This window comes from Anticarsia gemmatalis, chromosome 24 (assembly GCF_050436995.1).
Source record: "Anticarsia gemmatalis isolate Benzon Research Colony breed Stoneville strain chromosome 24, ilAntGemm2 primary, whole genome shotgun sequence".
NCBI lineage: Eukaryota > Metazoa > Arthropoda > Insecta > Lepidoptera > Erebidae > Anticarsia > Anticarsia gemmatalis.
The window spans coordinates 3,674,156-3,688,006 of NC_134768.1; the positions used below are offsets into that span (position 1 = coordinate 3,674,156).

The 13,851-nt window shown below is 31.7% G+C and overlaps 1 protein-coding gene across 1 annotated transcript; it reads left to right on the forward strand.

The window, feature by feature from the left end:
* The first annotated feature begins 315 nt into the window (after positions 1-315).
* LOC142983381 (uncharacterized) lies at positions 316-1,025 on the forward strand. The gene has a single exon (XM_076130218.1). The coding sequence runs from the start codon at positions 316-318 to the stop codon at positions 856-858; it is 543 nt and encodes a 180-aa protein (XP_075986333.1). The 3' UTR covers positions 859-1,025.
* The last annotated feature ends 12,826 nt before the right edge of the window (positions 1,026-13,851 follow it).

Consider the following 13,851-nt stretch of genomic DNA (forward strand, 5'->3'; position numbering starts at 1 on the left):
TAATATTAGTAGGATTATCTGATGAATGTGTTTTGTGATGTTAGGTTTAGTTAAAGATGGGTGGCCTTATATTTCAGAATTGTTGTTTTAAGGTCTATGATCAAAAATCTTTATTCGAGGGATATTTTTGACAGGAAAGATTGTCTCTACATTACCTGATACAATATCCAAAGAACATCGGGCGTTTTTTACCCGATTTTTTAAAAGTCGCGAACATAAACCAAAACCTTTTTAAATGACAGTGTTTGCAATCATATTTAATATTGTGTAGTTATTTTGATTCACAATAATGGGAAAATGGAAATAATTAGTAAAATGAAAAATATAATAAATGAGAACATAAATAGAGAAAACGAATTGGCTGATAACGTGATTCGAAACAATTTAAACAGACAAAGAGTCGCATTCATGCCGCTAGATGCAAACAATCCCGAATTAAGAGATTTCCCACAATTGACTTACGACGAGCTACTTTTATTTACCTTGGGAATATACCATTTGAAACTGGCCAAATCTTATTGCCACGAACACATGCGGCCAAACGGAGTGTATATAATGGAATTATACCATCGCAGAGAATTGGTAGAAAATAAAATATTAATACGAGGCAGAATACAGTCCCGTCACATAAGAGCAAAACGCTATTATACATATCTACTAATAAATCCGGCATTGCAGGGAAGACAAAGCCTCGAGGGCTATTACTGTTCCTGTATACACGGCCGCCGCACTGTTGGGAGTTGCGCGCACATCGCCAGTGTGGTATACTTTTTATCTTGGGCTGTATATCAAGACGAATTTCACACACCTGCGGCGTTTTTAGACGAAACTATTTTAGATTTAGATGCAGCAGAATAAAAGTTAAGAGAAAAATATGTTGTTTTAATTATTTTTGATTCCTTTTTTCCTCTTCAATTATTGCCCAAAAATCTTTATAAATATTTTTTAAATGTCCATTTTCTCCTTATTGCCACGACCCACAGATATGGGAACTATACCATTGTAAACTAGATTTAATTGCCTATCCACCGTACCTAATTTTATTTTTGTTCGCGGTAGGTAAGTGTCCCATACAAAAATGCCCGATGTTCTTTGTTGGTATATTAGAGTTACGGGACAATGAAAAATTCGGACTTGTAAATACTTAGGTTTTTTTAAGATTTCACTGGATACAAGACCCGTTTAATTGTTATTAATTAGGAATATGGTTATATCCATAATTTTTGCTCTGCGCTCATTATCTTCAGTCTAACCTAATGTATACGGGTAAACCAGTCGGAGTTCCCAAATTAGTTGGACGACTGGAAAATCTGATGTAATGTTATTATTTCATTGCATACAGTTGTTTCTTCGTCGTGTCATTAACAAGGTTGTATTTCGACACCCGAGTAAGGTAATATCAGTACTACGCGTATCGCATACTTTTACTTACGAACTGCGTAGTAAGAGAAAATATTTGGAACAGTCGTTGGCTTTTCGACAATGTTCGGAATGACGGCGCAAGGCAAGACATGACTTTATTTTTGAAAATAATTTAGTTTGAACTAACTTTTGATAGGTTTATTTACCTATAAAGTTCAAATCAGTTCATTCACCTACAAATATAATTTCGTTTAGACTAGACTTAGAGTGTTTTCTTTTTCGATTTTTTCATTTCTAAGAGATAATTTCAAGAAATATGTTAAATTGATTTCTATTACTAAATGCATTGTACTTTCATTTCTAGAATAGTTAGATTCTAACAAATTTAATTAACTACATGTTTATGCAGTTTTTAATGTATTTGTAGTTTTCGATCAACATTTTTATAGTTAATGAGTGATTGTGAATGGTTTTAATAATTAAATGTTCGCTTCAATGACATTAAATCGTTTAGGATCACGTTCGCTATCCACAGACGGTTACGTTTACTGCAACTAACTGATGCAATACAACCACCTCACATGTAACCTCTTATATAAAATATCCACCACATTTATTTATTTTTCATTTCATTTTCTTAATTTTTATATTATGTATAACACATTTTAAATGTTATACAAACTTATTTTACGATTTATCACATTTTAAACGAAATTTATGCTCTCAAACTGCATTTAAAATTGCGTTATAATTCAATCTCAATATTCATCAGTTGCAAAATTTGTCACAAAATTTAATGTAAAATATATTATTTCGCCATGTTGAGTTCAAATGTGATGTTTTGTAAATGTTATCACTATCTAGTTTAACACTATTTTGTAAGTCTAGATTTGTGTTTTGTGTATATGTGTGCATGTAAGGGTAAAGAAATAAAAATAAGGAACGGTTTTAAATTTCAGAAATGTATATTTTCTACATTTTCAGCTAAATCAGCAACAATTAGCTAGAGTATTCATCTAACAGTCTTATTATTTTACAAGAGTATAAAATCACTGCCATAGTCGAAAAGAAATGCAATGGGTACATAGAAATGCAAGAAATATCAGTTTGGTAGACAACCGAAGAACACATCAGAAACATAAATAACTAACAACAGCTGTCACCAAGTTGTGATATCTCAACAATATTATTCTACTTACCTAATGTTAGTCAATAAATAATCACTTACTCTAAGGTAACTTCAATAAATTAATGAACTTTCGTTCCTAGTCTTCGACCAGACTTAAACAAACATTTTATCATCGGATAGGCAGTAACAGTCTTTGGTTCCCTATTTACATAATTACAACATTTTAATTTACTTGTACAGACATATTTACTTTCCTTTTCTTCCTGTTCGATGAAAACGCATTTCTACTCAATGATATTAATTTGTGACGGACTGAAGAACAACATATTATTGACATTTTACTACAAATGTGTTATGAAATGATTAGGAAATCAAATCTAAGGTAAGAAGCGACATTGCGCTGATATTGGCTAATAAACTCCCGTGGGATCTAAGCCGAAAGCCATTTTGATGATTTACAAAATGGCCAAAAAATAAAATAAAACTAAACCTAGTACACGTTAGTAGGATCAAGAACAAACATTTTGATTTTTAACTAACAACACTTAACACTAAAACAGTTTTTCAGTACACTCCGGTCGGGTCCAGGCCGAACATTTTGAAGCACTTTTTAATTCTTCACACGAAATAAATATTGTTCAGTACACTCCCGTGGGATCGAGCCCGAACATTTTGATGAGCAGGATACAAAAACTTCAGGAAATATTCACGAACTTTGAGAAATAATTCTCAGATCAGTAGACGCCGGTGGGGTCCAGGACGAACATCTTGATCACAATAATTTTCATCAATTCCAAAAATTCACAGCAAATTCCAAAAATCAGTAGACACCGGTGGGGTCCAAACCGAACATTTTGGCAGATTTCTGGTAAAATATATCAACTGGAACTTGAACTTGTGCGTCTTCAATAGATGCCAGTGGGATCCAAAACTTTGATATCCATATTAAATTATTCTTGAACTTGAAAATATCGATGTTATTTACGATGTATACGAGGAGCGCGCGCGAGTTAGAGTGACGTGCGTTCGCTAGTGCGGTTGTCTCACGACTGATGGCAGCGCGACCACGTGCCTTCCTTTTATAACAGCTCTCGTGCGCACTCGCGCATTTTTTTTGCGATTCGAATTTGGAAGCTTTCAGCCGGGTGGGCGTCATGCGCCCCCGCCCTTACTATTTTTTTTTTACTAATTTTTTTAATGCCACGTTGCTTGTTAGCACATGCTGCGACAGACTATTTAATATTAAAAAAATATTTAACTATAGACTTATGGTACAATAATATTTTTATGTAATAAATTTAGTATTAATTTTTTTGGCAACAATTAAGAATTCTATAGAATTTAGTTGGAATTAAAAGATAAAAATAAATTAATTATAAAAAAATATTAAATAAAAAAATTATAAATCTTCGTTTACGGAATATAATCACATAAATACCCAATAAAATAAATAATGTACTCTCATTAAATAAAAAATAATAAAAACGCATGAACATTGAAACGAACGAATAAAAGTATGTAGGTCGGACGTAATCTCGATGTGATCGAAGTTGTAAGATTACTTGAGACCGTTCACTCAAATATGTACATACGTGACGAAAATTATTAATTTATATAAACAAAGTACAAATATGTTAGTTTTGATTCATTTAAATATAAATATATCATTATTACACGTATTAAATATGTATCTTGATTGTAATCAATTTATATTAGAAGATGAAAAAGTTATTAGAATAAAATTATAGCATATTTTTAAAAATTATATTTATCTACAAAAGTATATTTTTTAGTTTTATATTTAAAAACTTAAAAGTATAATAAGAAACAAATTGACTAGAAATTATGTCATTATAATGTTATTGTATAATTAGTCCATTTCTATATTACAAATTTGGTTGATGAAAATATTTGTAAATTCCCAATTAATCATTGAAACGAGGAAAATTAAATATTATTCATGATGAAATTCGGTGACAGCATGCATGTAAAAGTTTTCGTGCGTATTTTACTAAATAACATCAAAAGTAATTTTCCATTATTTTGTTTATTCCACATATTAAATAATTATATTTGCTCTCGAATATTAAGGATAAAATTATAATAAGTATTTCTAAAGGGAAATGACTTAATCAATTAATTAATACAATTTAATTTTAATGGACGTAACAATTCCATTCAAATACTTACGTAGGTAACTAAGTTATATATTAATATACCATTTTTAATATCAAAAGACTGAATGAAAAATAAAAAAAATAAATTAATAATGCTTTATTTATATTATAATATCATTACAGTCAACAATATAAATACAAAAATAATAAAAAATAATTTAAAATACTTTACTTAACAAGTAAAAAAAATATTTTTTTTTTCGCCAATTATAATAAGATCGTCAGAAATCGACTTTGAACTTATCGCCGCACAGAGAAATCGCTAGCGAACATTCGCTGTGTCGAACACTCGGATCGAACAGTCCAGTCGTGATGACTCTATCTTAGTAGTTCACTCACACTTGTTTATCTCGATACATCGTACTGACATACTTTTCACACATCAACTTCAATTATCTCAACTCCATTTTCCATTTTACGTTTTTTGATTTTCTTCTTTTCTGCCGCGCTGTTTTTTTGTTATCTAGATTTTTTTTTATTTCTTTTAGTTTTTTATTTTCTTCTTTAAATTGTATAGATATTCACAATATTTTCTTTTGAATTAAAGTGGTTGTTCGTAAAAAACTAGGTTAGAAATAGATCCCTAAATCCTGTTGCTACTGTTCTCAACAAATCCTTAAGATAAAACAACGTTTCAAATTATAATCCCATAAAAGTGACCGCATTGTTTCCTCTCCCGCCATTTTCTTACTAATTCAACAAAGACAAGTAAAATGTTCTATATTTACAGGATTATAATTTTAGCGAATATTTTTTAATCCGTCGACCATTTTGAGTATTACTTTAGTGAGATTAAAAACGTTAGCGACGGATTAAAAGATAACAAATATTGGATAGTTTCTATAGACAAGTTTAGCGACAATTTTGATGTTCCGACGTTCATTTTAATCCTTTTCGGTTCGTCTTTTGGGTTATGCGGGTGGTAATAAAGTTGGTTGGTAGCCCATGAGCTTATTTCATGCTTTTTGCATCTTCCATAATTATTGGATTAAAAATTTGGGTCATTCTCTCTCTTGCTAGTTTTTTGGGTATTTCATGTTTCGTCATGTCGGTATTGTGTTATATTCTATTTAAATACCTTTTCTATTAAATGTATTTAGTAAGTGTTAAGAACTTTACTTCGTACTTGTTTTAATTTTCAGCTTTAATTGTAATTGAATCCAAGTTAATTTTATTTTATAGATTTTTTTATTCCATGTTATGTGAATAAGCTTGCCTTTTATATATACTTTTATATTAAGTAATACGGTATTTCCTTCCTCCCAATTAAAATTATACAATAGTCTTAATGTGCTACTATAGTAACACATTTTTACAAGACATAAGGAATATCAAAAATATCCTTGATTTTCAGGAAAATTATTTAAACGCGTAATTAAATATATATTACTAATTTATTAGACCTACTTATTTTAAATTAACCTAACAGGAAGGAAAATAATAATTTTTTATGGTATTAAATAAAATGGTAAAACTTTGACGTATAAAACTATGAAAATACGTGTGGTTTTTGCTTTAATAACTGACCGCGTTGGGTTTTTACGATTTTGGCTTTATATGCTCTATGAATACGACCTGAATGAGGTTAAATAGGTACTTTAAATATAAAAATATAGTGAAAAATTATAGTAACTGTCTCACGTACCTACATACATGATGTCACACCTTTCCCCCATAGGGGTATCTAGATACCACTTGGTACGATCCTTACAAACTTCCCTCGCCTCATTCACATCCATACATCTTGTCATACAGGACCACCGGTTACGAGTACTACGCACCTGACCTTTTTGAAAGACATTACCGATCTACTTTTTAAATTTGAGTCCGTCTAAATCTAGATTTTATTTTAGGTAAACAATGCATTACTGTAGTTTCTCCGTCCGTATAGTATTATTATAAATACGAAGTCTGAACTTGTGTGTATGTTTTTACTTTTTGACGCGTAGCTACTGAATGGATTTTGATGAAAGTCAGACAGATAATTTGTTAATTATGAGGATGTATGTATGTTTTTCACTTTTTGACGCGTAATCACTGAACGGATTTTGATGAAACTTACACATATAGTTAGAAGACCCGGATAACAAAGTCACGGGAAGCTAGTATATTAAATATAACCTGGATCACTATAGAATACATACATAAATTAAATCACGCCTTGTTCCCATAAGGGTAGTCCGTGACCAAAGAACGCCATTTGATAAGATCCTTACAAACTTCCCTTGCTTCATTCACATCCATACATCTTGCCATGAAAAATAGAATCAACATAAAATCTTTGTTTTAATATTGACGTAATACTTATTACTCTAGTTCCGGTTTTTGACAGCAACAACATAATGTGTTGATAATAGGACATCGTTTGTGGTTTTTATGTTAGCAGTCGACCATATTGTAGTGTTTTTGATACAAAATAACTATTAAATTCTTAGTTATAGTGATTTGTTTGTTGGTTGTACATAATTTTAGTATTTTATTGCAATTATTGTTTGGTTTGATGTGTCCTGGTATGTATCCTTGTGGTGTGACTGGTTACGATTTAATGATTTAGCGTAACGCTTGCGGTAGAAGAAGGGAAAAAACGTGTGCAATAAGTTAGATTCTTTATCATTCTTTTAGTTAAAAATCAGTGCCTAATTTTATATGAAAAGATGATCTACTTACGTTCCTGTGGCGCGATTCTCTACTACTATCAGGTACTGAGAACCGGCTAGCTATCGAAACCTCTGATCAGCGCCTCTAGCGGAAGACGTAAGAACTACTTCTGCAGTACATTTTTTATGACAAACTGAATTGATAGCACCTAGAGTAGAAAATGGTGAGAAAACAGGCGAACAAGGCCATACTCATGCAGACAAAATAAAAATAAAGTCAACTTTAGGAATAATATTGTTTAATGAGTTGAAATATTGGAGTTCATTAAAAAATGACATTTCATCTCCAAATCCTAGCCAGCTGCATGACTATCTGATTAATATCTGAGATCTTTTCTTCAGATAAATGAACTGAAAAATTTATGCCACCTGATATTTATCCTGATACATATCTGACACGGTTAATATTGCCTGGATAGGTTAAAAATTACAATAACTATTATATATCTTTATAAAAAAAGTCGTTAACTGTCTCTGTGGTCCGGCCTGGTGAAAGCCTGGAGTTCAATTCTCGGGTCGGCAAGTTTTTTTTTGAACACGGCAAAGTGTTTTTTTTTAATTTATTTTGGAATATTCATTATTTTGAATAGTAAAACGCCCTACGGACTATTTTTTGTAAATGGCGAAATGTGAGCATACTATACACCTCTACTTACACATAGAGGGATGTAAGACGTGGTATTACAAAAAGAACTAATTGTAATAAACACAAAAAAAAATCCCGTGTAATTTCCACATAAACTTCGGAGTTGACAATTCACTACATTATATTTTTTTACCAACTCTAATAGTTTAACTTAATTATGCCTTAATGACTTTATCAATCAATTCAGCCGATGCAATTCAAATTAGCGTTTCAATATGATCAAGTTCTCAATCATCACGCGTTTTGTAATCATTAAAAAACCGCAAATGATATAACTGGTACAATAACTTGGTAACTGGTATCGTTATTACTTTATTAATAAAAATGTTATTATATTTATTTAACTTGTTAGTATTCTGTAATAGTTAAGTAATAGTTTGGCTGTTTTTTTGTGAGAGAATCTTCTGGAAAACGAAAAAATAAGCGTTAATTTATTTTTGTCTATAATGTCACCATACGCCTAACCCATGTATGATTTTCTTAAAATATAATATTGAATCATAATATAATGTTAAATATTATATTTTAAAATATATTAATTTTTTTGTTCCGTGTAGAGTCAATGCCCAAGCTGCAACAGTACCTTTGTACTACTCTTCTTATTTACTACAGCGCTAAATTATTTTTTTGCTAGAATCTACACTACTTTAAGAACTACACCAGGCTATAAGGACTAAAAATAACATGCGTGTATGTATATTTCTTAAAATAAAATTGCGCAATCTTATCTCAAAATGCAAAATCAATTATATCACCATTCTACCTTTATTATACCTGTTTGTTACCATCTATTGTGTTGCGTAAAACCCTTACTGTTTTAACAATAAAAGCGAATAATAGGTAATGTGCAAAATTGTTTGTTACCTACAAACAAAGTTTTGTGTACTTTATACCTCTTAATATTACATTTTGCGTCATTCTTTATGCGTTTTTTAATAGTTTTATAACCCCATAGATGCATTGTGCCAATGTTTTCAAGGACGCCATTTTTTTAAAAATATACGAATTGTTGCCAACAACGCGTCTTAATTGCTTATTTTATTGCCAATACAAATATGCTTTGTTGGCCGTTGCGCAAAAAATTGCAACCTTTTTTTAGATTTTTTGTTGATTAGAAAGTACGTAAGGGTATGACTTTCTTTGGCTTCTAGGAATAATTTAAGTTTAAAAAATAATATGTAGTCAGCAACGAAATATTGTGATATTGGGTTGAGTGTCTGTCGAAGTGTTTGTGTGCCTCGAGACAAGAATGAGTCATAATACAAATTGGGTTTTTATGATACTGATTGAAGATAAAGTTGTGTAGCGACATACGATTCATAAATCAACTTATCGATATGATGTTGAGTCAAACTGTTTTTTTCTAGGATGTAAAAATTGCGTCACTGGCACATCAAATGTGTTGAATTGCAACTATTTTGTAATAGATATTAAAAAACTGGGATTTTGTTTAGTCATAACTTAATTTATTAAACAAATCTTCCGGGTAACAAGAAGTACATTTATGACCTCAGTACATCGGAACTAACATTTGCAGTTAACCATATTGTTGTTTAAATTGTCTTATACATTGGTAATACTATGATAATACTTCTACTCAATCTTAAAAAAGTTCCACTAGACTCTTTTTATGTAAATAGAAAAAATAAAAACATAATAAAATCGAATGCGCTGATCCTAAATCTTAGGTCCAAATATATCATTTTGTAATTCCCATTAAATTATCATAATTATGCACCTTAATTGTATCATTATATTGGCAAAAAATATCGTTAATCATTGTTAGGTTAGGTTAGGTTGTAAAGCACCATCTTAGAAAAAAAAACCAAACGTCAAATGACTTTTGACGTTAGTGTTCAAACGTAAGTGTCAAAACCTAAGACGTAGACGTTGTTGCGTTGCGTCATTTATTTAATTCATTAGTCTTCCTTCCTCTTGTTCAAAATTATGCATTATTATAATAATTATAATAAGGCAATTGTCGTTATTGATTATCAATAAAATTAGCTACTCTTTATAGCTCTGCCTAGTCTTTATTCCAACTATTTGGCTAAGCTTCCAATCTTACGGGATGCAACTGAATGGACTGCTTCTATGGCGCAGTCGTTAGTGTATCCGACTGCTGATAATGATGTCTCGGTTTCAAATCCCGGTTCAGGAAATGTACCTACTATTGGTCTTTTCTATTTCGTGATAGAATATATCTCAATTATAGTTTGGTAATGAGTATAATATGGCATTAGGCTTGCCCCCTTTTGCATGGGTCTAACATTGTTAATGGCGAAACGTGCTAGTACCTCTGCTTCCACGTTTGGGTATAAAAGGCGTGATATGGCTTCTATATAATACGTATAATAATTTTATTAGCATTATTTTATTATATAAATGTTATAATAATCAAGTTTGTGGTTTAAGTACGTCTGAGGTAATTGGGTTACATTAGAGATAACGAGTCTTTGCATGTTTCCTTACGCTGCGGATATTAGTAATATTATTTCTGTTGCTAAGTCACAGTTTGTTAGGGAGTTCTCAAAGACAAAGAGTATCTTTTCTGACTAGCTTTAATCGTTCAATAAAGCAAGCCTATTCCTACTTACGTAGTAAAAGTCTTGGTCATTATTATATCGTACAACAAATCTTTTAAATGTTATAATTATTTTTTTAATTTTCCTTCTTGTGTGACACTAATAGTTATTTACGAATACAGGTTTACAGCAGGAATACCTGAAACTTTCAAAACTTTCGTCGTGTATTGACACTTTTGAGCGAAAGATGTCATTTTGTCAGAAAATTTCAAATGTTACTTTAATCACGACAAGATTTGTTAAAATAAAATCATCTATACTAATATTATAAAGCTGAAGAGTTTGTTTGTTTGTTTGTTTGTTTGTTTGAACGCGCTAATCTCGGGAACTACTGGTCCGATTTGAAAAATTCTTTCAGTGTTAGATAGCCCATTTATTGAGGAAGGCTATAGGCTATATATCATCACGCTACGATCAATAGAAGCAGAATAACAGTGAAAAATGTTACAAAAACGGGGAAAATTATGGTTATCTTAAGTGACGCAAGCGAAGTTGCGCGGGTCAGCTAGTCCTCTATATTTCCGAATTCCATCTTCTAAGTTCCGATAAAAATTTAGAGGTAAAATTTGCCATTACATACAAAGCTAGTACTTGTAATATCTTACACTTGTATAAAGTAAGTACTAGTAATATATGTTGTTTAACACATTTATCCTGAATGATGTTTTTCAGAGGAATTATTTCGTAAACAGACAACATTTCAGGATAACTCTGAATCAAGTAAACAACAATAAGATTTACTTATGTGTTTACAAATGTGACATAACATATAGTCCATTGAAATGTTACAATTTGAGGGCCGAATATTGCATTTCTTAGAGGACGCAATTTTATTTTTGGAACATGTAGGGGGGGTCAATAGAAGCTTAACTTGAAGTTTGTGGGGTCGCCACCCTTGTCCCCCGGCCGCCATCTTGGAAAAGGGGGTAGAAACACTTTTTTCACTATATCTCGGAAACTATGCGTCTTACAATAAAATTGTGAAAGCATAATGTGTAGCAAATTATTTTGCCTACAAATATCTCTAATAACTTTTTGTCCTAAATTAACAATTAAAGAAGTTATAAGCAAAATAGTGAAATATTTTTTACAAAAATTTTCTTTCCCAATCCGGTCTATTTCGGAGCACTGTTACTGAGTTTCTAATTAATGAAATAAAAAAAAAATATACGCCAAAATTTTCTTCGAAAAATACTCCACAAGATTGGTCTGAGTTAATTTTTTTTTATTTATTCATACCAGCTTAGCCTTTTTTCCAAACTATGTTGGAGTCGGCTTCCAGACTCACTAGATGCAGCTGAATACCAGTGTTTTACTTGGAGCGACTGCCTATCTGACATCCATAACCCATTTACCTGGGATATAAAACGATACCCCTGGTTAAGACTGGTTGTCAGACTTTCAAGCTTGTACTGTTAACGACTGTCAAATATCTTCGAAAATGACAGCCGGGACCCACAATTTAACGTGCCTTCCGAAACAGGGAGGAACTCGATATGTGTAAGATGGTCACCCATCCACAAAACAACCTCGGCAAGCGTGACTTAACCTCAGAGATCCATCCGCGTGGCTGTCGCTAAAAAAAGTTATAGAGCAATAAAGAAAATAATTATAAAAAAAATTGCACTTTTTTGCTTATAACTTCTTTAATTGTTAATTTAGGGCAAAAAGTTTTGCAACATATTTGTAGACAAAATAATTTGCTACAAATTATGCTTCCACAATTTTATTGTAAGACGCATAGTTTCCGAGATATGGCGAAAAAAGTGTTTCCACCCCCTTTTCCAAGATGGCGGCGGGGGGACAAGAGTGGCGACCCCACAAACTTCAAGTTAAGCTTCTATTGACCCCCCCTACATGTTCCAAAAATAAAATTGCGTCCTCTAATAAATGTAAATCTCATGTAACATTTCAATGGACTAATACGTCATCGTAAATAGATATTTTAAGACAATATTACAGAGATTTTCCCGGGAATAACATGCGAAGAGGGGAACTGACTTAGATTACTTCTAAACAGTCATATATGTAAGTCTTTCATAATATGCCTTTTACATCTGAAGTTTAGGCAGAGGTGTAAGAAATATACCTACGTTTCGCCATCAAAAATGTTAGTTCTATGTAATAGCTTGAGAGTCTATTGTCAGTTACCGGGCACGTTACCAAACTCCGGGATACTACATATTTAGTCATCCATACGTTTAAAATAAGTCTAAGTTTAAAAATTGTCCTGGCTGATTGATTGAATGACTGATAATAATCATCGCATAGCCTAATCTATGGAAGTTAAAAATATGAATTTTGGACAAGGGGTATCTATTATGATGTAGGAACCCCCTAATATGTTGTTAATAATTCACCCTTAATGAGGTTAAATAGGACCTTGGAGCATGAAACTTCACATTTGGGATTTCCGTTTGAAATAAATGAACGCGTGTTTCAGCGTTTTTGGAAAATCATGCTCTGAGGGGTTAATAAGGGGATGTATGTTATATTAATAGTTTGTTCACAGTTAGAAGTGTGAAAAAGAATGTGGGTATTCAAAAAGAAATAATCCTCTAGCGAGTTAATATAGCGTTTAAGCGCGTAAAGCGTAAAAGACTTTATAATTTATATTCCTATCTGTGCTCGAGTTTCAAGTTCATTTCACATTTATTTTAGAGCGCCATATAAATTGGCCACAGTACCGTTAAAACCTTTTAAGTCCAACCCTTTCTTTACAGCCAGTGGTACTGTTCCATTTCTCTACATTTCTATGGCACAATTATTTGTCAGAGCTTCTGTGTATTTGTTTAAAATAAAGACAATTCTTCAATTGTTTTATATTGTTGTTGCTCGTAAAATGCGAATCTGTGACGATTTTTTGCAATTCTTTATTCGAAATCTTTGAAAGGCGAGAATTGTTGATAGTTTGTTTTTTTTTTAGTTTTAATAGCAATGCGGTTTGGGATGTATGCCAAGCTTGTTAGTTTTATGAAATGTGTACGTGAATATAATCACCACGTGACAAGAAAAATGCATGAACATACATACATAAAGTCATACCTTTTTTCCCATAGGGGTATGTAGAGACCAAAGAACGCCACTTAGTATGATCCTTACAAACTTCCCTTGCTTCATTCACATACATACATCTTGTCATACAGAACCACCGGTCCACCGGAGAACTACGTACTTGATCTTTTTCAAGACATAGCATGTTATTAATATGTTACATTTTTATAACGATGAAAAGATTACGTTATCGTTACTATTTAAAGTTTTAACGTAAATCGATAGTATTATTAATGAAAAA